The following is a 22619-nucleotide window of genomic DNA, read 5'->3' as shown; positions in this document are numbered from 1 at the left end:
CCGGCTGTTGGCCAGCGGCACCGCCTGGATCTGCTCCTGCCGCTGTTTGGCGTCCTGCAGCCAGGCGTCCAGCGGGCCGGCACTCTCACGGTAGTAGCGCAGCTGGCGCCCCAGCTGCTCCAGCTCTCGCTGCCGGCAGTCGGCCTGGGCCAGCACCGCCTGCCAGCGCTCCAACAGCTGCGATGTGCGCTCTCGCCAGCGCTCCACCTCCACATCACGCTCCCCGTGCCGCTGCTGCAGCCGCTCGCCCACCTCCTGCGCTGCCCGGAGCTCCTCGCGCAGGGCGTCAAACACGGGCTGCTGTGCCTCAGCGCGGGTGCGCAGCTCCTGCAGAAACACGGTTCAGCCGACTGCCCGTCCAGCCACCCGCCCGGCCGCCCCTGCTGTGCACGCTGCACACGAACCTTCAGTGCGGCCTTGGTGGCCTCAAGCTCCGGGAGGGTGGCAGGCACGGCTTGCGCGTCCTTGAGCTGTTCCTCGTGGGCCCGCAGCATCTCCTCGGCCCCCTCCGTGCTGCGGATCACCAGGCTGATGGTCTTGAGTCTGTGGGGACAGGGGCTCAGCACTGGCAGAGGCTCTGGGGACAGCAAGCCAAGCTCCCGAAGCTACAGCCCACAGCAACCCCCAGGCACCGAGCCCCACAGGTGCCACCTGCAGACCCTGGGCAAGCTCTGGCCAGTAAGGACCAGCTGCCATGGGCTCCAGGGAATACAAAGACTCTCAGGCTCAGGAACATTAAAGCTGAAGAATTGGAGAGCATGGGCCCCAACAGGAGACGGGACAGGGCCACCAGCCGGCCACCAGGGGCAGAGGCCCAAGGAGCCAGAGGTACTCTCCCCTTCCATTCCCGAGAGGAGGGGAAAAGATGCAGGGAGTCGCTCCCAGTGAGGCTGTGAGGGGAAGGACAGAAAGGGAATCCTGTGTCCACAGTCAGGGAGCAGTCGGGGGACCTACTAAGTCAACGGTCTCACCGCTGTTTAGGAAGCCGACCGAACCGTGTGTCACCTCTGGGGGGTCTGTCCTCTCTTTAGGAAGCCGACCGAACCGTGTGTCACCTCTGCGGGGTCTGTCCTCTCTTTAGGAAGCCGACCGAACCGTGTGTCACCCCTGCGGGGTCTGTCTGCTCTTTAGGAAGGTGACTGAACCGTGTGTCATTTCTGGGGGTCTCACTGCTCTTTAGGAAGCTGACTGAACCGTGTGTCACCTCTGGGGGTCTCACTGCTCTTTAGGAAGCTGGTTCTGCACCAAATGTGCTTACCATTTAAGTTTCTAAATTAAGATGCACTGACAAAACGTCAGAAACATGTAAGTGGCTCTGTGTCCAGCCAGGGGGGTTGCCGGAGACGGAGCGGGGAAGGGGTCCTGCATCCCAGCCAGCATGCTGGGGGTCAGCACAAGGCCCATCGGCCAACCTAAGGATACCAGCCCAGTCCCCCACGGCCTGCTGCCTCTCCAGGCACCAGAGATCCCCATGCTGCCAAGCCCGCTCTCCTCACAGGTCCCTCCCCAGCCTGTGTTCTCTGATGTTGAGCCCTGGCCTCTTCCCTTTTCCATCCGCCCTGTTCCCCAGCCCGTTACCAGGAAACCCCAGTGGCGCAGCCCCCACACTGATCCTAGCCTGGCCTCCCGACCAGATGGTCAGCATCCCTGCCCCTGCCGATCGGTCTGTCTTTGGCCACCCTCCTCTGCACAGGAGCCACCCCCACCCCTGACCAGGTGCGGCCCAGCACGGCACACTCACTTCTCCAGGTAAATGGCGGACAGGCTGCGGACCCACTCCAGCTTGCCCAGGGTCAGCTCCAGCTCCGAGCGCAGGGTGGGGGCGGCCGGGGAGGGCTCGGGCAGGGCCAGGACCTTCTCAGCTTCGGCAGAGAGTCGGGCGACGCCCTTGCCCAGCCCTTCCACCTCAGCTTGTGCTTTCTGAGAGATGAAGAGGGACCTGTGACCACCAGAGCCCAGCCCACAGAACCCTCAGGAGAGATGGCACAGAGCGGGACCAATGGGGGCTGGGAACAGACGGAGGAGGGGAAGAGAGGAGATAAGAAGAGCTCTGGTGGCTCAGTGCCTAAAGCATCTGACTGCTAACCAGAAGGCTGGCGGCTCACACCCACCTGCCACTCCACGGAAGGAAGACCAGGCAAACCACATGCATAAAAATTTACCAGTTCGGAAACCCCACGGGGGGGGGGTCACTGTGTCTCGGAACTGATTCAGTGGCAGGGAATTTGATTTTGGTTTTTGATAAAAAAGCAGCAGCACAGAGACGAGTGGGAATGGAAGGAACAGAAGATGGGGAGACGTGGCGGTGAGGAGCCTTAAGGAGGAAGACCAGGGATGGGGGAGGCAGGGAGGCGGGAGTGAGGGTCGGGGCCAGGCGCCTGCCTGCTGCTCAGCCATGCGCTGGGCGCACTCGCGGGCTGGCTCCTTGTCCAGCGGCAGCCGCAGCCGGTGCACAGTGCGGGTCTCACAGGCCTCCAGCTGCAGGCGGATGTCCTTGAGCTCCGAGATGCAGCGCTGGCAGCGGGACTCCTCCTGCTCCCCTGGGGGACGCATCACAGCACAGTGTCCGGAACACGGCCTCCCGCACAGGCCCGCCGCGCACGCCCGCCGCCCAGGCCCACCACATACCCTGCTCCAGGCTCTGCAGCAGCTGCTGGTAGTGACGGCTGCAGGAACCATACTCCCGCTCCGCCTGCAGCCGATCCTCGGGCCCGAAGCCGCCGGCATCCTGGCTCTCCCGCAGGAAGGCTTGGTAGTGCAGCTCCAGGCTACGCAGCGCTTGGCGCTGTTCCTCTGGCTTCAGCGTGCGGAACTGTGGGCAACACGGAGCACTGAGCACGCAGGAACAGACTCACGGCCCCAGGGGTCCCACGGGGACAGGCTGAGCCTCCCCACCCCCACCTCGTACTGTGACCAGCACAAGCCAGCCTCAGGGCCCCAGGATGGGGACAGGCCATGCCCTCCACCCGTACCGTGATCAGTGACCAGGAGCGGATAAGCTGCACGTCACGACTCAGGCTCTGCCAGGCCAGGAGGCTCCTCAGGTCCACGTCCAGCTGGTGCCACCTCGCAACCAGGGCCTGGTGCTGGGCCTCCAGCCTGGTGGTCATGGTCAGGGGCACCGTCAGCAGGGCTGAGGCACTGCCCATCACCCACCCTCTCTGGTGGTCAGACCCCCAGGCACACACTCACCTGCTGACGGCCTCCTGGGCCTCCTGGTTGGGTGGGGGCACGAGGAAGCAAACGGATGGGACGGCGGCCTCGCTGCCAGCACCACTGAGAACCCTCCAGTGGGACGGCTGTGCGGGTCCCAGCAGCTGGCACTCGTCCCCCTTGTGCACAGTCACCTGGGGGCCGGCACCAGGTTAACTGTGAGGCCACGGTGCAGCCCCTGCTCCCAGCCCGCTGTCCCTGCAGCCCCGCTGCCTCACCTCCACCTGCTTGTAGTCGCACACGGCCAGCAGCGGCAGGCGGCCCCGTGTCGGGTGGGTGGGGTTTCGGGGCTTCAGTTGCACAATGGCCTTGGCCCGCTTGGCCAGGCCCGAGAGGTGGCCCTTGTATTCACTGAGCTGCTCCTTCTCGTCCTAGGGCGTAGACAGGAAGGACCAGTCCAAGGTCAAGACACTGGAGCCTGGCTGAGGCCTTGTCTGCCCCAAGTAATAAGCCCTGAGAGTGGGTGACAGGCCTGCAGGCCCTCTCGGGGCTCCTAGGGCCAGGGCTCAGAGGCCAGCAGGGGACAAGGTGCATCCCACACTGGCCTGAGCCAGCACCCACAGACCCTGCTATGTCCCACCCTCCTCCCTAAACCTGGAGACCTTCCAGCCTGCAGGTTCGGGTGCCAAGGGCAAGCAGGTGGTCAGCTCACCTGGATGTCCTGCAGCAGATCCTCCAAGCGTGTGACAGTGACTGAACGGTCACAGGTATATTTCCTGTGCAGAGTCTCCTGCAGCTTCTGCAGCTGCTCTTCGGCCTCCCGGGCGTCTGCAAAGAACTGGGGCAACAGAGAAGGCTTACACTGGGCACTTGGCACCCTGAGGTCCCCACCAGGGCAGCCCCTAGCTTAGGTTACCAGAGGCAGGCCTGAGGAGGCCTCCCAACAGGACCAGAGAGGGCGCTGGAGGAAGCACAGCAGGGGGCTGGTGAGGTGGGGGGCCCATGGTGGGCAGAGGGCTGGGTGAGGGGCTCTGTGGGGGATGGGAGGCCCGCTTCTCACCTGGAAGTAGGCGGTGTTCTCCTTTAGGTGCGCCTCGATACAGCAACACAGCTGCAGCATCCAGCTCCACTGGGTCTGCAGACCGGCCTGGAAGGACTGGAGGCCCCTGGCCATCAGGCTCAGCCTTCTCCACCACCCACCCCACCGTATGATCCCTGCTGTGGGCCACCACCAGGGGGCCCCGCCGCAGCCCCGCAGCCCCGCCCACCTCCACCGTGGCCCGCGCAGGGTGTTCGTCTCGCAGCAGCCGGTCCCCCGTGTTCTGGATTTCCTTAATTTTCTTTTCTCTCAGCTCCAGCTCCCGCATCAAAGCCTAGAGAAGAGACAGGGTCTCAGAAACACGCGGACTCACTGGGGGCGGTCAGCCACAGTGGCCCAATGTTCCCTCCCAATGGCTGAGGGACAACCGGCATGGTCACCAGGAACCCCCTCACCGAGTAGCTCTCTTTCTTGGCAGCCATGTTGGCGTTGCGCTCACTCCAGTCAAAAGCCACCTCCTCCTCCTCCTTCTCACTCAGCCACATCAGCTCCTTGGTGGCGGCCGCCACGAAACCATGCAGGCTCTCAAGGGCCCGGAGCCGCGCCTTGGAGGAGGTCTGCAGGGGGTGAGCAGGAGCATCAGCAGGTCTCTAGACTCCTGAGTCCTGCCCCTTGCCCATCCCCTACCCCAGCGCCCTGCCCCGGCCCTCTGATGCTGCCAGCCACTTACCAGCAGCTTGGCGTACTGCAGGTCCAGCCGGCCCAGGCAGTCACAGTAGGAGCCTCGCATGGCTGGGGAGAGCTGGCCCTGCAGAAGACTAGGTGTGAGCCCCACGGCAGCATGGCCTGCCCCGTCCTGCCCACCCGGGGTGCCTGCTCACCTCGTCAGTTCGTGCACGCTCTATCTTCGCCCGGAACTCCTCGATGGACTGGTGCAGGCCACGGTGGCTACCCAGCTGTGCCTCCACACTGGGCAAGTCCACGCCCCACTCGGCGCCATCCACCCGCCGCTGATTCTCCTCCACCCAGGCCAGGAGGTCCTGCAGGTACCGCAGCGTTGGGCTCTCAAGCTCCGGCTCCCGGGCTCTTGGCATGCTCTGGGTCATGGGGGCGCCCGCCTTCAGACGGAGGTTGTACTCAGTACGGATGGCGACCAGGCGCTCATGCAGGCGGTACACCCTGGGGGCAGCACAGACGTGGCAAGGTCAGCAGGGGGCTGGTGGCCCTAGCCGGCCCGGGGTGGGGTGGGGGTCCCACCTGCGGTACATCTGCTCGCCCTGTGGGTGTCTCCCATCCTTGAGGGTCTGCACATCATTAAACAGCAGCCGAATCATGCCATCTGCCTTGTCCAGGTCTCGCTCTACTTCACCTGCCCGCTGGGGCGCCTTGCCAGCGACCAGCAGCCGGATGTCCTGTGAGGCAGTGGCAACACTCAAAGGCGGCACCCAATCTCCCTCCCCGCCAAGCCCCTGTAGCTTGTGAAGGCACGCTCCAGATGATGGGGTGACCCACAGACCGCTACTGGGTCAGGACCGAACTCTTCATGGTGTAGTAGCAGTCGCTTGTGCCCAGCCCCGCACAACTGCTCTCGTTCCAGGTGCTCAACTAACCCCTACCCAGGCCCACCCAGTCCAATCCTGCCGGCCCACAGCATTCAACCAGTCAAGCTGAGTGCTCCCATGGCCTGTGTGCCAGGGGACAGGGCCTGAGAGAGGAAAGGTGTCTGTCTCAGCTTCTCCCACCTCCCTTCTGCTGGTCACCTCACCTAGTCACCAAGTAGCATATAAGCTTGGCCACAACCCAGGGGGCGGAGCTGGGTCTGAGCCCCACCCCCAGCGCAGCCCCTCCCAGAGCCCGGCAGGCCCCGCCCCCAGCGCAGCCCCTCCCAGAGCCCAGCAGGCCCCGCCCCCCAGTGCAGCCCCTCCCAGAGCCCAGCAGGCCCCGCCCCCAGTGCAGCCTCTCCCAGAGCCCCGCTGGCTTGCCCTTGGTGACTCAGAGGCTGCAGGGTGTGGCAGGTTCCTGAAGCACCCCCTCCTTCAGGCTGCCAGCCCTTTCCCTCCCCATCCAGTCTTCTAGGCCCTGCTTCCCCTGAACTCACTGCCTGCAGCAGGGCGTCGGCCTGGTTCAGCTGCTCCTCACACAAGCCCGATTCCATCTGCAGTTTGCTGACTATGCGCTGCAGACACTCCAGCCTGTGGGTCGAGCACGCGTGAGAGGGACGGCATCCACCCTTCGAGCGCAGAGCAAACGGGCTCCCTGCTGCCCGCCAGCAGCGCTCCAGGCCCCACTGCAGCCACCCTGGGCAGGCTTCCCAGCCGGAGGGGGTTTCCTCCTCCTGACTCACCCCAGCAGTGGTTCCCCGGCCTCGGCCCCACCCACCCGGCCCGCCCACCTCTCAAACTCTGCCCGCAGCTGCTTCTCCCGCTCCAGGATGGCCACGTGCAGTCTGCCCCACTCCTTCTCCACGTCCAGCGGGTGGTAGCCGGGCGGCACCTTGAGCTGTCCCGATTGCACCGCGCCCTGTGGGCAAAGGCCGAGCTCAGGCTGGGCCCCCAAACCCCCTTGGCCCAGTGCCGTCCTCGCCCAGCTCCCCCACTCACCTCCAAGGACTGGTAAATGCCTTTGGATCGGTTCTTGTCAGCCTCCTTGGCCGGAAGCTCTGTCTCCTTAAACTTGAGGAACTGGCACCATAGGATCTGTGGGGACAAGGGGGTCAGCAGCTGCGCCAGCCCCCAACCAGGCCCTGGACCTCCTTGGAGCGGGCAGCACCTCGATCTCCTCGTAGCTGGCCGGGAACTTGCGCTCCTCGAAGGCGACTGTGTGGTGCCGGATCCATTGTAGCAGCAGGAGCACCAGCTCCCGGTACTCCTGCCACCGCAGCTGCAGTTCCTGTGGGCGGGCAGGGGTCAGATGAGGCCAGCCCAGTCCATGGGCCCCATCGCCCCTGCCCGCCGGCCCCCACTCACGTTGGCCCTCACTCCATCCTGTCCATCTGGCACGCGAGGCATGGCGTCGTACAGAGATGAGACGTACGTGATGATGGACTTCTCGTCGGGATGGGGGACGTCGACGTCTGTGGAGGAAGGGGCAGGGTCAGAGGGCTCCCTGGACAGGGCAGGGTGTGCTGGAGAGGTCGAGACTAGGACCACAAGGCACCCTGTCGGGGCTGGGGTCAGGATCAAGGGCGTCCTGGATGAGCTGGGGCCAGGATCGGAGAACGCCCTGCTTCGCTGTGGCGGACACACACCCTCGGGGTCCAGCAGCCTCGTCACTCCCAGGTCACGCTCTGCCACAGAAAAGGCCTGGTCCAGGTTCTCCAGGTTGGTCTGACGGTACACCTTGTTCATGTCAATAAGCGTGGGTCTGGAGACAGAACAACGGGCAGGGCAGATGCAGGCGGTCCGGTCACACAGCTGGAGCGGGATGTGCACTGCACAGCACAGCCCCTACAGCGCCTTCCCACACACACGCCCGGACGCTGTGCAGCCTGGACCCCGGGAGCCGTGGGGATCACCCATGACTGCCCTCCTCCGGGTTCCAAGTCCCGAGTGAAAGTCAAGATTTCTGAGAATTCCAGGAGGCTGCCCCCACCACGTCCAGGAAGGGTGCAGAAGGCAGAGAGGGTGAGATTGTGCAGCACAGCCTGGCACCTGCTGCCTCTGGCTGACACTGACTCTCGTTACCACGGGTTTTGGATCCTGACACTGCTGATACCCCCTCCTATCCACGTGTTCAGAGTTGCCCAGCTACGAGCCCCCCTGTGTGCCCCCCAGGCCTCCCTGTGCACACACCTGCCCGGCCACATGCCCCGCAGCCCCGGCTGGCCTCCCCATGCACACACCTGCCTGGCTGTGTGCCCCCCGGGCCTCCCTGTGCACACACCTGCCTGCCTGGTTGTGCCCCCTGGGCCTCCCCATGAGCACGCCTGCCCAGCCACGTGCCCCCGCGGCCCCGGCCGGCCTCCCCATCCTCACATCTGTCCATCCGCGTGCCCCCACAGCCCCGGTCAGCCTCCCCATTCGCACACCTACCCAGCTATGTGCCCCCTCAGCTGCCCCATGAGCACGCCTGCCTGGCCACATGCCCCACGGCCCTGGCCAGCCTCCCCGTGCTCAAGTCTGTCTGGCCGCGTGCCCCCGCAGCCCTGGCCAGCCTCCTCATACTTGTGCCGGTGGATGATGGCATTGAAGAGGCGGCCGTCGCGCCAGCTAGAGGTAAAGTTCTCACAGCGCAGGCCCTGGTAGCCCTCCACCATGCGCTGGGACCACAGCAGCAGCTTCTCCTTGGCCGTCATGTCCTCTGATTGTCCACTCACTTGGATGTCTGAGATCTACAGGTGACCGTGGGCGGGGCTCAGCCACTGGGCCCAGGAGCAGGCACAGCCCCCATCTACAACCTGCTACCTCAGTGCCACAAACCCAGGCTGCTGTAGCCAGCGGCTGCCAAACAGTTTAAGTCAGGGCTCCATCCCCACTGCTGCTACTTGGGGGGAATGCCCTGGGTGCCCCTCAATCAGAGGGGTCCTGGCCCCACCTGTACCCTCTGAAGCCAGCACGGGGCAGGTGGAAGGAAGTGGGCACCAGGAAGGGGCTGCAGACAGAAGAGCCCCCAGACCCTGGAAGAGGTGTGGGGTGGCTCCAGCCCCCTTCTCTGCCTCCAGGCTGGAGGCTGGGTGGAGCCTGTGAGCCTGGCAGCCAGGCCTGGGCTCCATCCTTCAGGCCCGGGTCTGCCTGCCTGCCTGGTCCTGTCTGCCGGCTGGCCCGCCCGTCTGTGTGACTCAGCTGCCAGCCAGGCCCAGCCCGCACAGCCTTCAACTCGGTGGCTTCCTGTGCTTTGGGGCAGGACCCTGGGTGAGTCAGCCCGCCCAGGCGATGCTCCCAGAACCCTTGCCAGGCCAGGCCGCTGCCCTTGGGCTCAGAATACATTCCTCCTTGGGGAGGCTGCCTGCCCTGCCCAGCTGGGGCCAGAGGGCGCGGGAGAGGGGCCCAGCCAGAAGCCTGGGCCGCAGGCCACAGCAGCACGTGGCAGGGGCAGGGGCTGTGCCTTGCCAGGCTGCCAAGGTACCCCCCAAGTCCGCGGGCCACACGTCAGGCCTGGCAGCCTGGGCAGGCAGCACCGAGGAGCTGGAAGTGGGGGCTACTTGCCTGGAAATGCAAGATGATGGTCCATATGAGGCCCAGGGTCAGCTTGGGGTTGCCGTCGGCAATGTCATCATTCCTGATGTTCACCAGCTTTACCTGTGAGCAGCAAGGCGCCTGAGTCCCCCCAGACGTGGCATACCCTGGAGGGCTCATCTAGGGATGGGCCGTGTCTGGCAGTCGGGGGGGCCTCACCAGCAATGGGGGCCTCACGTGGTGGTGTGGGCGGCCTCATTGAAAGTAGGGGCTCACTGGTGGTGAGCAAGGCCTCCCCTGACAGGATGGGGCTCTCAGTGTCAGTGTGGAGGCCTCACCTGGTGGTGGGGAGGCACTGACTGACAATGGGGTGCTCACGGGCAGTGTGGAGGCCTCACCTGGTGGTGTGCAGGGCCTCACCAGATGGTGTGGGGGCTCTCACTGGTCGTATGGGGGCCTCACCTAGTGATGGGGACCTCAATGGCAGTGGGGGTCCTCACTGGCAGTGTGGGAGCCTCCCTGACAGTGTGAGGGCTCACTGACTGACTGCGGTGGGGGGCTCACCTGGCAGTGGGGAGGCCTTCCTGGCCATGTAGAGGCCTCAATGGTGGTGGGGGAGCCTCACCTGGCGGCGTGCAAGGCCTCACCTGATGGTGGGGGGCTCCCTGACGGTGGGGGGCCTAACTGGTGGCGTGGGGCGCTCGCCGGCACTGGGGAGCCTCACCTGGCGGTGGGGGGCCTCACCTGGCGGTGTCGCAGGTAGTCCAGAGCAATCTGCACGTTCTGCAGCTTGTGGAAGCGCATCCTGCCCTTCTCCCGGGGCTGCGAGAGAGCCATGGCCAGTGTCCATCAATCAGAAGGCCACTGGACCCAGCGCTGCACCCGGGCCCCTCACACTGCAGCTGCAACTACCCTGGGGTCCCCCCAACAGAGCAGGAGCCCCACACCCCAGTTCACCCTCCCCAGCTGGGAACGGGGCACTGCTGGGGCCAAGCCCAGCAGGGGCCAGGGCAGGCCAGGCGCCTGGGCTCCAGGGAGGAAGGAAGGGGATGGGGAGGAGACAAAGTCAGGAAGCCGAGGGTGGAGGGCAGTGGTACTGGGGTCTTCCCGCCTGGCGGTGGCAGCCGAGGACCACTCCCAGCGGGCCCGGCCCAGCTCAGGCGGGACAGCAGGCAGGTCAATGGGTGGCTCAGATGTACGGCCATCTACAACCCCACGTCAGGCCAGGCCAGTGTCGTGCTGGGTGAGCACGGCTCTGGCCATCTGGGGAGCCACGTGCTGCGTGGCCAGTGGGCCCAACCACTCACCAGGCGCACACTCCTGATAACGTCCCGCTCTCTCGGCTGCCCGGCCAGAGCAGGGCAAAGGGTAAAGGGCAGAGGTCAAGGTTCAGAGTCCAAGCAGCAGAGAAACCAAAGCAGAGCAGAGTACCAGGTTACCCGAGGCAGACGGGTCCCGGCCGCAGCGGCCGCAGCCTGGGGTTGTGGCCGCTCCCAGGCGGGCACTCGCTGCAGCTCCCGACACCCCGAACAGAGATGCATGGCAGGAGTGAGGCCAGGTGGCCTCAAGAGAAGACAGGAGGGACAGGTGGGAGGCAGCAGGGCGGGCGGGCAGGCAAGGAATCCAGGTGAGGCTGGCGGGCCGAGCGGGGTAGGTGGCAGCACGTACCAGGCTGTCCCCAGAGAGGACCTCCAGCAGGGAGATGAGGCTGTGACCATCCCGGAGGTCTTCATACAGGTCGCTGATGTGCCTCTGGGCCTACGGGGACAGTGGGGGGCGGCTGATGGGCACCGATTTCCCAGAGCCACCACGGGCCCCAGTGGGAAAGAAGTGCCTGCAAAGCACACCCTCCCTAGCCCAAGACACCTACCTCTGCCCTCCAGTGCTACAAGGAGCCGCCAGGAGGGACCCAGCAGGAGGAGGAGGAAGAGAGAGACAAGAGAGAGCATGGGAAGGGAAAGGGACAGAAAAAATCACAGGTGTCAGAGAGTAAAGGCAAGGACGCAGGGCTGGGTGGGGCAGGAGGCGCCCCAAGCCTGTGCCGCTCACTAAGGGCGTCCCCCGAGGCCCTGCTCCCCCCACCAAAGGCTCCCAGCCGACAGCACGCACACACGTGTGCACATGGGCACGCACACACGTCCACACACACACCAACCTTAATGAGATGCTTGTTCACCCACTTGGTAAAGGTTTTCTTCTGCACACGGTCTCGCTCATCTGGGAAGACAAGGCCAAGGTCAGCCTGGAGCTAGAGGGACCTGCAGGAACTGGGCCCAGCCGGCCAGATCTAGCCCGAGGAGAACCCAGTCCTTCTGGGACCGCCCTGAGGGCCAAGCCAGCCCTGGCCCCAGGTGCTCAGTCCATCTCCCTCCTCAGATGGGCGGGCCCAGGGCTGGCAGCCGCACCCAGAGCCCCAGAGCCGGAGAGCCCAGAGGAGCAGGCAAGTTTCAGCCTGCCCCACCCCCACCCACGCTACAGGGGAGCCGGGCTAGTCAGGGTGTGGGGAGAGGCCGGGGCCTTCTCCACAGGGCAGAGAAAACCCCATCCACCCCACACCCCGGAGGCCCCCGCTGCCTCGCCACCACTCTTCCCAGCACCAGGCAGGGGGCTGGGCCTTCCTTGTTCACGTCCGTGCCCCACGCATCCGTGCCCCACGGGCAGACCCTGGCCGCTCACAGCTTCCTGCCACAGGAAGCAGCCGCCTGGCAGCTGCCCGCCCTACCCAACGGCTGCCGCTACCTTTCTTGCCCTCGGAGGCCCTGAGCACAGCCAGGTAGAGGTTGTCCTCTGAGCTAGTTCTCTGTTGGCCCAGGCCCTGGGGCTCAGGCACACGGAGCCTGTGCTGAGACATGGTGGCCTCGGGTGCTGCGCGGCGCCGGCAGGGCCACAGCGGCTGCGGCTGGTGGCGGACAGCTACTCGGCTCAGAGGAGCACGGTGTTGAGTGGCTGCTCCCAGCCCGCAGCTCTCCGCAACCGCTACCCCCGCCCCGGCCCCACCCCGCCCTGCCCCCGCCCTGCCCGCCCCCCAGAGAGGGGAGTGTCCCCCCAAGGCAGCAGACGGAGGCAGCAGGGCGGGAAGGAGGGCGGCCCCGCCCCTGTGGCCGCACCCAGGCTCTCCAGAGACAGGAAGCCGCGGGTTTCCTCCCCCAGTCCCTGTGGTGGGCCACAGGTCCCAGCACCCGCTGGTGACGGGACTGGCAGAGAACGCACACAGACCGCTAGGAGGGCATGCCATCACACGGGGTGCCTGTGGGTGGCTGGGCCGGGGCACCCCACGAGGCCTGGAGCCCTCCATCACCCTTGGCAGAGCTTCCCTGCTGATGGATGTCAGGGACCCCAACCTGTGTGGCCTCTAGCTGGGGGGGAGGGGACCAGCTGCCGCTGCACAAAGAAAGGGCCACGCCCTGCCGCCCCCCAGCTCCCACTCCACCCCATTGTCCAGGGCTTCTGCAGCCCTTGGCCTAGGCTATCCACCAAGCCTCTCCTAGACCAGGGCCCTGTGCAGACCTGAGGACCACCTTGGAGGTGAGGGGCGCCCCAAGCCCAAGCTGGGGCTCGGCAGACCCAGCACACAGCTGAGTGATGACTCACCTTGGCGGGCTGCCCGCTGCCAGCACGAGAACACTTCCCCCAGTGGGGGGATGGGGTGCAGGGGGCAGAGGGAAGCGGCAGGAGGGGGTACTGGGAGGGGCCCCCAGGGCACGGGTGAGTCAGGCTGGGGAAGGGGTGCCATGAGTCACACTGGGAGGAAGCCACACCTGGTACGGCGGGCGGGGGGCTATTTGCAGCTGGGCGGGGTTTGGGGACGGCAGCCAGTCAGGCTGTAAAGGTGGATGTGGGAGCAAAGGGCACAGCTGACCAACCCCTCCCCCAGGGCCCTCGTCCTGCAGGTCAAGGAGCTGCCCCAGGCCTCTGGGATGCCGCAGCCCGCCCAACCACTACCCAACCACAAGAATGTTCCAGCCCTGGCTGTGCGTCCAGCTTGATGGGATCCAGCTGTGGCCTCATCCCCTCCCTCCTGCAGCACCCCAGGGCCTCTGTTCCCAGCACAGCTTACCCCACTGTCCCTGCGGCCTCCTCTGTGACCACAGGAGGGCGCCAAACCCCACAGGGTCAGGGGCCCAGGCCGGCTGGGTGGTAAAGGCTGTACCTGCCTCCTTTCCATGCCTAAGGCACAGCCAGCTTCCTAGGACCTGGCCAAGTATCTTCCCCAAACCTGGGCCCCCACAAGATGCAGGAAAGCCCCTCTGCTCCACCCACTCACCAGATGGGCCAAGGGGGGCCCCAGCCACTCCTGTGACCTCTGGAAGTGTGAGCTCTCCCAGAGATTCTCCAAAACCCCTATCTGACCCTGAACTGCTCAGTCTCCCCAGTACAGTCTGCCTCACACCCCCGTGGCTCCCCGCCCCCATCTGGAGCACCTACTGCCTCCCCACAGGGCCCCTCGGGCTAGCAGCCACGGTGTTCCCGGAGCCCCTGTCCAAGCAGGCTCTCAGCCAGGGCTGCCTGGGACTCGGCAGCAGAGAGGTTGGGTGCCATTTTAATCAGCTCCCAGGATGGCTGGGAAGTGGTCCAGAGACCCCAGAAGGCTGGAACCTAGATGCCAGGGCGTGGCCTCCAAGCTTCATGCCACTCACCCTACAGAAAGCTCCTCTCCAGTTTGCTCCCTGCTACTAACACCTCCAAGGATGCTGCCGAGGGCTGGAGAGGCGCCACCTGCAGATCCCATTCCAGGCCCTGGTCTTCTGGACCAGGCTACCCGCCTGCGCCCCACACCCCCTCCCTCCCAGCCCAGACCCTTGCTCTGCGCTGTAGCTCGTCCCACGCTACTCAGACCCTCCAACCAGTAAGCACCTCTCCGGACTGGGCCAGCCCACTCCTCATTCACTGGGGACCTCAGCTGGCTCCCCACCGCAGGGCACCCCAACACTGGCCAGCCACCAGCCCAGGGCTCTGTGAGCAGTATCAGCGCCCTGTACAACACGGAAAGTAACACAGCCGATCTCTCAGCTAACAGAGAAGGACGTGGGATTGGAACCCATCTCGTGACTAAGCAGCGGTCCCTCGGGCCAAGGCAGCGCCCCCCTACGACTGAGGTGCCGAGCCCCGCCCTCAGGCCGGCCTCCCTCCCCAGCTCGCCAAAACTGCCAGGAAACCCCGCACTCGAGGCGCGGTGCCAGAAGGGGAAAGCCCGGCCCGCCCTCCCATCCCCCTCCTCAGACAGTGGGGCAAGGGACAGCGCCCCGCCCCCAGCGCCAGGTGCTTCCGGTACACAGGGGGCGGGGCTACACCTAGACCCGAGCCCCTCCCACCTCCAGCTAGAGCCGGGCGCCCTCCAGCGTCCAGCGGCAGCGGCGGCGCACCCACCTACGCAGCAGAGCCTCCCGGACAGGTAGCTCCTGCGGGCCCGCTCGCAGCCCCCATCCAGCCAGCACAGCCGCTCCAGCACGACCGCCCGCTGCGAGGCGAAGGCGCCCCCCGCGCCCCACGTCCCGGCCGCGGCCATGAGTCTCGGTGCACAGTCCGGGATCCTCCCGGCCGAGCAGCCGCCCGCCGCTCACCACACCCTCCCCGACCGCCACCGCTGGCCCCCGAGGCCCCGCCCCGAGCGTCGGGCCCCGCCCCAGGAAGGAGCCCCGCCGGAGGGAGCCCCTGGGGACGCCACGCCGCCTGGGAAACTCCAGAGTGACGTCCGGGATGCTCGCTCAGAGGGGGCCCTGACCGGGAGTGGGCGGCACGCAGGGCAGCGCGCGGACGCCATGTCTGGCACCGCAGGGTGGGGCGCGGGGTCCCCTCCCCACGCGGGGACAGAGTGGGGCATCTCCTTCCTAAACACCTCCGGACGAGGGGAAGCGCTGGAGCGCCACAGAGCATCCCCTAGCTGAGTCACCCGCCCGCGGCCTGAACCCCCAGACCAGGCTGGAAGCCTGTTGTGACTCAGCCTCCAGTCCGTCAGTGGCCCGAGGTGACATTGAGGAGGCCCGCTAGGGGGCAGCCCCAGTCAGCCCCCCAGCACAGATGGCGTCCCCAAGCCTAGTGGGGCAACACTGCCTCAACGTCCCCAGTAGGGCAGTGCCCCAGCCGGCCGGACACCCACAGCCCTATCCTGTGCAGGACCTCAAGGCAGCAGAGCAGCTTTCTGTCCCCAAGTACTGGTGTGGCTGCCACCCCAGCCGGGCCCCAGAAGTGAGACTCTGAGCAGCCCCAGCCTCGGATCCGGCCGCGGGCGCTGGGGCTCCTGCCCGACTCCCGCCGCTCAGCCCCACAGCTCTGTGGGGCGGGACTCTGGAGCCGAGCCCTTTCCTGGTCCTCCTGAGACTGGCCCCCAGGCAGGCGCCCTGCACCTGTCAGTGGGGTTGGTGTTGACATTCACCTGCATTCACCCCGGTGCAGGGGAGGCAGCTGGGCTGGGCGGGGCTGCCCTGTGGGCTGTGGGGGGGGGGGCTCCTGCACTGCCCAGGCCGGGTCCCAGCCCACCCCAGCCCCCTCCCGCCACCCCGTCATGCACGGGGCTCCCGCTGACAGGGGCTCCAAGCAGGGTGGGCCTGGGCGCCTTCCCGGACTCCTGTCGAAGTTAAGCTCAGGACCAGGAAGGGGAGGGATCCGGGAATGCAAGTGGGCGGGAGGGAGGCGGACCCTCTGCCCGCCTGCGTCCAGCCCCCTAGCAGGGGCGGCGGCCGGTGACGGAGGCTGTGGTCGGCCACAGGCTTACCTTGCTCCTCCTGTGCCTGCCTGCGCCCCCTACGCCAGTGCCACACGGCAGCCAGGGTGATGACATGGCCCACGACCACCAGAGACGGAAAGAGGTGGCCAGAAGATTCCATGGCTCGAGGGCCAGAGCAGGCGGGCGCCGCCCTGTGCGTGCAGCCCTGCCTGCTTCAAGGTCCGGCTGCCCACCCCCTGCATGGAGGGCCGGCGAGGAAGGGGCTCCCCGGCCCGGCTCTGCCTCTGCCTCGCCCTCTGGCGCTGCGTCCGGTCCCAGCCGCACCAACTGGGCTGCAGGCCCGCCTCCTCCCTCCCTCCTCCCACCCTCCCAGCTAGGCGCAGCTCCCCACCCGCGCTCCCCTCCGCAGCGGCTCAGCTGTCCCTGCGCAAGGCAGGGCTGTGGCGCTCAAGGTTAGCGGGAACCTTAACCCCTGCCTACCCACGGCCACACCCGCCGGGGGGAGGGGCCTGCGGGGAGACTGCGGCCACTGCAGCCCCTCCAGCACTGCCTGGGTGGCCTCAGAGGGTACTCCCCCACTACCGCTGTTGCCACAAGGAGAGTCACCATGGTGCCCCAGTACCCCACTCTTTCTCCAAGGGTGCCCTCTGGTGACAGGTGCCAGGCACCGAGGGTGGATGCCAGTGCCCAGGCCATCGCCTCCCCACCCCCACCCCCTGCTGGCAGCCGACCTGACCACACTCAAAGGCAAGCACCCGGCCCACCGACAGTGCTGTTGCCCACCAGGTGGGACCGTGGACCCTGTGGGCCCTCAGACAGGGTCTATGTGGGGCTGGGGACATGAACCCCAGAAGCAGCTGTGTACTGGCTAGGAAGGGACAGAGCAGCCCCTCCAGCCCAGGCCCCTAGGCCCTCCCGTGGCCACCAAGGGTGGCCCCACCTACCCGGCACGATCTTCATTGGGGACGGTGGCAGGAGCCAAGAGCAGACAGGGAGTGGGAGAGGGGTGTGGGGAGGGTCACGGGCCCCTCGGTGGCGGCGGGCGAGCCTGGAGTGGCAGCGGCAGAGGGAGGAGGGCACAGCCACACCGCCGTCAGCAGCAGACTCTGTGTCTGTGGGGGAGGGGTGGGCAGGGGGCCGGGGCCACTATAAATATCCAGGCAGGGTGAGCAGGGCCGTCATCTGTCCAGACTTAGAACATGACATGTGGAACAGGGCACCGCAACCCTTGCTGGAGTCCGGGTCCGCTGGGCAGCGCCACCTGACACCTCCCAGGCTTTCACCCAAGACCCTAATATAATAAGGACCTGCCAGCCAGCCCCAGGGACCTGCCTCGGGACAGGCATAGCATGGAACCTGCCCACCAGGAGTGGCAGGGCGACATGGGGCACACTTTGGAACAACCACAGTGGCCTGGGGGGTACACGTTGGTCCCTTTTCTCCTACAAACCATGTCACTCAACACACCTGGCCCCAGGATAGACAGAACAGCCTCCCCAAGGTCAGGCTGCTGAGTCTCTGGCCAGAGCCAGGTCCACAGGGCATCTGCCTCAGGGGTCAGGAGCGGGGAAGGGCCCCTCTAGGCCAGAGAGAGCACCTGCCTTGGCCCCACCCAGACCCTGTCCAGTCTAGCCTGTGGATGCTGGGTTTGGGGTGGGGGGGCCCCTCAGCTGAAGCCCGCGATGCACTCTGGGCCAGGCAGACCTCAGTTCACCAGGGACAGAATGTGCATGGGAGGGTGACAGTGTCACAGTCCTGCTCTCTGCTCCCAGGCACCTGGCCCCATTAGCCCAACTAACCGTCAAGGACTAGCCACATTTTACATCCCTTCCAGTGTACCTCCTGCATTGAGCACCGTTCTGTTTTGACCCTAAGAGACATTTGCTGACTGAATTAAGTCCTGTGCTGACAGCCCTGGGAGTCCCAGGGGATACAGACAAGTCACACGCTTGGCTGGTAGCCAGAAGGTGGGCCGTTAAAGTCACCCAGAGCTGGCTCTGAATAAAGGCCTCGGGGCCTGCTTCCAAAAGGGCACAGCCTTGGAAACCCGACGGCAGATCTACTCTGTACACGGGGCTGCCGTTGAGTCAGAATCAACCCAGTGCTTTGGCCACCGCCACGTGCAATCGTCCCGGAGGCTGTGCACATGGGTGATGTGCTGGGTGCCGGCTCGAGCCCAGCCAGAGGGGCCCACGGACAAAGGCCTGGCAGTCCACTTCGCCAAAGACCAGCCACTGGAAACCCTGCAGAGGACAGTTCTACGCTGACACACCCCCGCGGCCAGGTGGCAGAGGTGACTTGCCAGCAACCCATTTCACAGCAGAGCAAGCTGAGGCCTGGACAGGGTGAGGCGTGCACCCGGGATCTCACAGCCGGTGTGGCTAGGCCCTAGCGACGGCCTCACCCGTGACTGCACGGGTCCATGCCAGGGAGACTGAGCAGAGGGACCCAAGCTCTCCAATTTCCCAAGAAAGCTGGGGCCAGAACAGCCACCTCCAGCAGCCCCAAGGGTCAGGGACATAGGCTGCCCCAAAGCAGACCTGAGACCCAGAGCCAGGCCAGAGAGGCCAGCACCCAGGCCAGACCCAGGGCAGCAGCTGCCAGCAGGGGACAGCCAGGAAGGCACGGGCCTTGGCCCGCTTACTGCTTGCCTCACTCTAGAGGAAACGTCCCAAGGGTCTGTGACTCAGAGAGGGAGTACCCACGGGCAGGAGCACCCCTCGTGGCAGTAGGCACCTCGTTACCCCACAGCCCACATCCCCACCACCGGCCACACCCAGGCCAGCTCTCGGGGCCCCTGCTCCCAGAGCGCCAACAGTGGAGGGCATGGGCAGCAGGGCAGCCCCTGCCCTGGCTGGCTGCCACGAGAGCCACTGGCCCCATGGAGAGGCCTCCCTCACCCCTGCCCCAGCCCCCGGCTCAGGCCCACCTTGGCCCATCTGAATCAGCTGCTCCATGCTATACTGCTCCATGGCTGCAGAACCGGGCCTACTGTCCGGACTGGGGCAGGCAGAGAGGAAGGGAAGGCAGGAAGAAGGGGAGGGCTGGGAGGCGGGAGGGAGGGCGCTTGTCCCCAGCCTCCCCACCCAGCTGGGGAGAGCGGCTCCTCCTCGCACCCCTCAGTCAGCGAGCAGAGCCTAAGCCAGAGCTGGGGGACCAAGAGGTCAGCTCAGCCCAGCCCAGCCCAGGGACCGGCTGGGCACAACAGTGGCCCTCTGACCAAAACTCCCAGTCCCTAGTGCCCACCAGCCTTCTTCCCTCCTGTGCCTGCCGGCCAAGTCCACTCCCCTTCCCTCCGCAGGCCCTTGCCACTCGCCACCCCCACCCCACATTCCAGCCGAGTGCCCGGCAGCCTCTCCACGTGGCCACGTGGGGGCTGAGCCCTGAACTTCCCCCTCCCCCTCGACAGCCCCCACAGCCAGCCAGGCAAACCCGCCAGCTCAGCCCCCCAAGTCTGTGTCCCCTACACCAGCTGGGTCCCAGACATCAGCATCCCTGCCTTCTGCAGTGCCTCCTAACCCTCTCTCTGCCAAAACCCCAGCTCCTGGCAAGCCCGTGTGGTTAGAGGCCCTGGGCTCTAGGTTTGCAGTGGGTGATTTTTCAGACACAGACCACCAAGCCTGCCTTCCTTGGCTCCTCTAGGTGGTCTCCAACCCCCAGCCTTTGGGTCAGCAGTGAGCGTGTTAACCATTTGCACCCCTGTGGACTTCAATCACCCATCACCCACCCTGCTTAAAACCCCACAGGCTGTCCCAAGGAGGGTCCGACAATATCCAAGACATACATTGTAAAGTTAGGGTGTGCCACAAAGAGCTGACTGGCCACACCTCGTGGCAGAGAACTGCTGTGCACCCACACAATGGACCCCTCACACACACACACACACACACACACACAAACGACTGTGTGGTGGGGCGTCTACCCTGTGAGCAGGCCCAGGATGACAGGCACAGGGCAGCCCCAGACCAGCTACTGAGTCAGGTTCAGGTGGGGCCTGCACACCGCACCCCTCCGCCTGGCGCAAACTCTGACCCCAGTGAAGCGCTGTCGTATGAGGTGTAAACAGGATGCGTATTGATACCTATCACCCCCAAAGGCTTCCACCACCTGGAATGAACCCAAACTCCTGCAGCTGGCGCCTCACGTCCTCCCTCGGCCACCCCACCCCGCTCTGCCCTTCTCGGTAGGGCTCAGGGCTTGTCCCAGTTAAAGACATTTTTGCAGATGCTGCCCCCTCACTCAGCTCATCCCGTGTGGCTTGAGCTCAGGGGCAGGACCCCCAGGCCAGGTAGGTTGTTGGCAGGCGTATGGCTGGATAAAGGGGAACGACGTCCCACTAGGGTGTGCACCCCAGGCACGCAGGACGCCCTGATGGCCCAGGGCACAGGGTGGGCTGTGCCAGCTGGGCCGGAGGGGCAGAGGCAGCCCCTGACAGGGCCATGAGCCCCAACCTCCTCGCCCTCCGACCTCACCCCTGCGACCCCCCAGAGCCGTGGTGCCGGGCTCAATTTCAGTCATGGTTTCAACTCGGGAGGGGATGGTTTCAGATGTCATCAGAAGGGCCCCAGTGACGTGAGCCTGGGGACCAGCCCTAGCCCCCCGTCACACTTCTGCAGGAACAGAGCGAGGGGAGAGGCCGTGGGAGGGGAGCCTGCAGCCCTGACTCAGCCAGAGCTGGAGTTCATTTCCTGCTGGAAACTGTGAGCCAACTGTGGCCACGGCCGGCGGGAAAGGGAAGACTGAGTCACTGCCACCGCAGGGCCAGGGGCCTGCAGCTCTGCCCGCCGGCCACACCCAGCTCCCTCCCAATGCGGCCAAGTGCCAGGCTGCCTCGGAGGAGGAAGGAAGGAGGGAAAAGCCACACTCAGACGGGGAGGAAAGGGCATGGGCTGAAGCCCCCCCACCATGTGCAGAAGCAATGGAGGTAGGCTGAGGACTGGGCAGCTGGTTGGTGCTGACCGGGCCCTCTGAGTCCTCAAGTGGCCCAGGGACGCTGCTGGCCCCACCCCACGGCCCATCAGACTCCACCCACAAGACTCTCTGACCCCCGTGGCACCTCCATGTGGCTCTAGTGCTCTGACCCAGACTGAGCTCTGACCCAGGGCCCTGCACAGAGCGGCACCCCAGACTTGAGCCTGCACCTGAGGGTCCCCATCCCCAACCACCTGTCACACCCTGCATGCCCCTCCAGCCAGCCTCATCCCAGGACCCCTCCCTGGCCCATCAGAGACTAAGCTCCTGCCCAGGGGGCTGCCCCAGCCCCAGGACACAACCACCTGTCCAACAAGGTCCTGCAAACACCCGGCATAAGTCATGGGGACAGAGTGATGCCATGGGCAGATGGCAGAGTAAGGGGTCTCTGGCAGCCCTGGGAGAACAAGACCCGCCCCAGCCTCTAAGAGGACCTTCCACCCTGGCAGGGCTGCCTGTCACCCTCAGCCCATGCCTGCCCTCTGCCTGCTGGCCAGTCCAGCTGGCTGCCTGAGGCCATCAGCAAGCCCAAGCCAGCTGAGCACCCCAGAGAAAAGGAGGTGCCTGCCACTAACTGGTGGAGCCCAGTACTTTAACACACACACGTTATCTCAGCCACCCACAGCCTCAGGCAGTGTTCACCCAGCACCAAGGCTCAGGAGCTGAGTGATCCAGCCCGGGCCATAAGGGGGACCATCCCCCTCAGCCCCCACCCAGTGCAGAGGATCCTGGGCAGACATGGCCCCAGAACAGGGAGGAGGGAGCAGGTGGTGTCCAGAGAGGAGCAGGCTGGGGAAACTCCCTCAACTGGAGTGGGTGAGCTGGGCCCACAGCTGGCCCTGCCACACCCTGCCCAGGCCCCACCCCCAGCCTGGGGCCAGGGATGGGGTGCCAGTGCCTTGGGCTCTTCCTTGACCTACCCACCCCAAGGTCCACAGCCCAGGGGAGGAGCCACGTGGGTCACTGGGCCCACCAGGGCACCCAGCAATCTCGGGCAGAGACGGCGCCACCTGCTGGCGACAGTGGACTCCAAACACGTGTCAGTCCTGGGGGCCCTGCACCGCCAGGGAACCCTCTTCCCACCCCTGCCGCCCGGGGCCTGGACGCTGCTGACCTGTGGCTGGCGCAGGCTCCAGGCTGGGCCGTGCCAGGCTCCCCGGGGCGGTGGCAGGTACCACGGGGGGCTCAGGCGCACCCTCCTCGAGCTCCTTCCGGCGGTAGCCACGCCGCTCATCTCTGGCCGTTTGTTCAGCAAGGGGCAGCCCCCGCTTGGGTGGGCAGCTTAGGGGGCCCTGCACAGCCTGCACGTGGGGGGTGCGGCGAGGGGGCGTCGCCATGGCGACCGGGCGGCGCACGCGCTGCAGGGAGGCCGGCACGATCTCTGGCGGCAGGTGCAGGTGCTGGCGCAGGTGTGCGACGCCCTCGTTGGTGAGGTACCAGTAGTAGTGACGCCAGGCGAAGGTCTCCCGCACCAGGCCGCGCGCCCGCAGAGAGGCCATGGCTTTCATGACCTGCAGGTTGGTGACGCCGGGCACGTGGGGGTGCAGGCTGCGGGGCCGCCGGTCCTTCTTGGCCACCATTACGCCCTCGCGGAAGAGAACCTCGTAGATGACCCGCAGCTGGTCCAGCGGCATCAGCATGCCGGCCACCATGGCTGCAGCCGGCCGGGGGCGCAGGG

At 65.9% G+C, this 22619-nt stretch overlaps 1 protein-coding gene across 1 annotated transcript in view; it reads right to left on the bottom strand.

The window, feature by feature from the left end:
- Nucleotides 1-22593, bottom strand: part of PLEC (plectin) — a 33923-nt gene extending 11330 nt beyond the window's left edge. The window contains exons 1-28 of the mRNA XM_042783003.1: nt 22056-22593; nt 11462-11523; nt 11177-11191; nt 10975-11064; nt 10051-10128; nt 9337-9429; nt 8356-8522; nt 7440-7555; nt 7159-7265; nt 6962-7081; nt 6793-6888; nt 6585-6712; nt 6291-6384; nt 5450-5604; nt 5074-5371; nt 4923-5000; nt 4648-4809; nt 4422-4526; nt 4214-4309; nt 3866-3991; nt 3432-3584; nt 3193-3347; nt 2973-3099; nt 2629-2812; nt 2383-2540; nt 1742-1920; nt 405-543; nt 1-327 (exon numbers count right to left, since the gene is read on the bottom strand). The exon at nt 1-327 is cut by the window's left edge and continues 22 nt beyond it. Coding sequence (XP_042638937.1) covers nt 1-327; nt 405-543; nt 1742-1920; nt 2383-2540; nt 2629-2812; nt 2973-3099; nt 3193-3347; nt 3432-3584; nt 3866-3991; nt 4214-4309; nt 4422-4526; nt 4648-4809; nt 4923-5000; nt 5074-5371; nt 5450-5604; nt 6291-6384; nt 6585-6712; nt 6793-6888; nt 6962-7081; nt 7159-7265; nt 7440-7555; nt 8356-8522; nt 9337-9429; nt 10051-10128; nt 10975-11064; nt 11177-11191; nt 11462-11523; nt 22056-22593 — 4146 coding nt within the window. The remainder of the gene's footprint in view (nt 328-404; nt 544-1741; nt 1921-2382; nt 2541-2628; nt 2813-2972; nt 3100-3192; nt 3348-3431; nt 3585-3865; nt 3992-4213; nt 4310-4421; nt 4527-4647; nt 4810-4922; nt 5001-5073; nt 5372-5449; nt 5605-6290; nt 6385-6584; nt 6713-6792; nt 6889-6961; nt 7082-7158; nt 7266-7439; nt 7556-8355; nt 8523-9336; nt 9430-10050; nt 10129-10974; nt 11065-11176; nt 11192-11461; nt 11524-22055) is intronic.
- Between the last annotated feature and the right edge of the window lie 26 nt (nt 22594-22619).

Source organism: Orycteropus afer, unplaced genomic scaffold (genome assembly GCF_000298275.1).
Source record: "Orycteropus afer afer isolate SDZICR_OR568_19922 unplaced genomic scaffold, OryAfe1.0 scaffold00574, whole genome shotgun sequence".
Lineage (NCBI taxonomy): Eukaryota > Metazoa > Chordata > Mammalia > Tubulidentata > Orycteropodidae > Orycteropus > Orycteropus afer.
The sequence above is the reverse complement of the archived record's forward strand: the minus strand, read 5'-3'. Positions and strand labels throughout refer to the sequence as shown.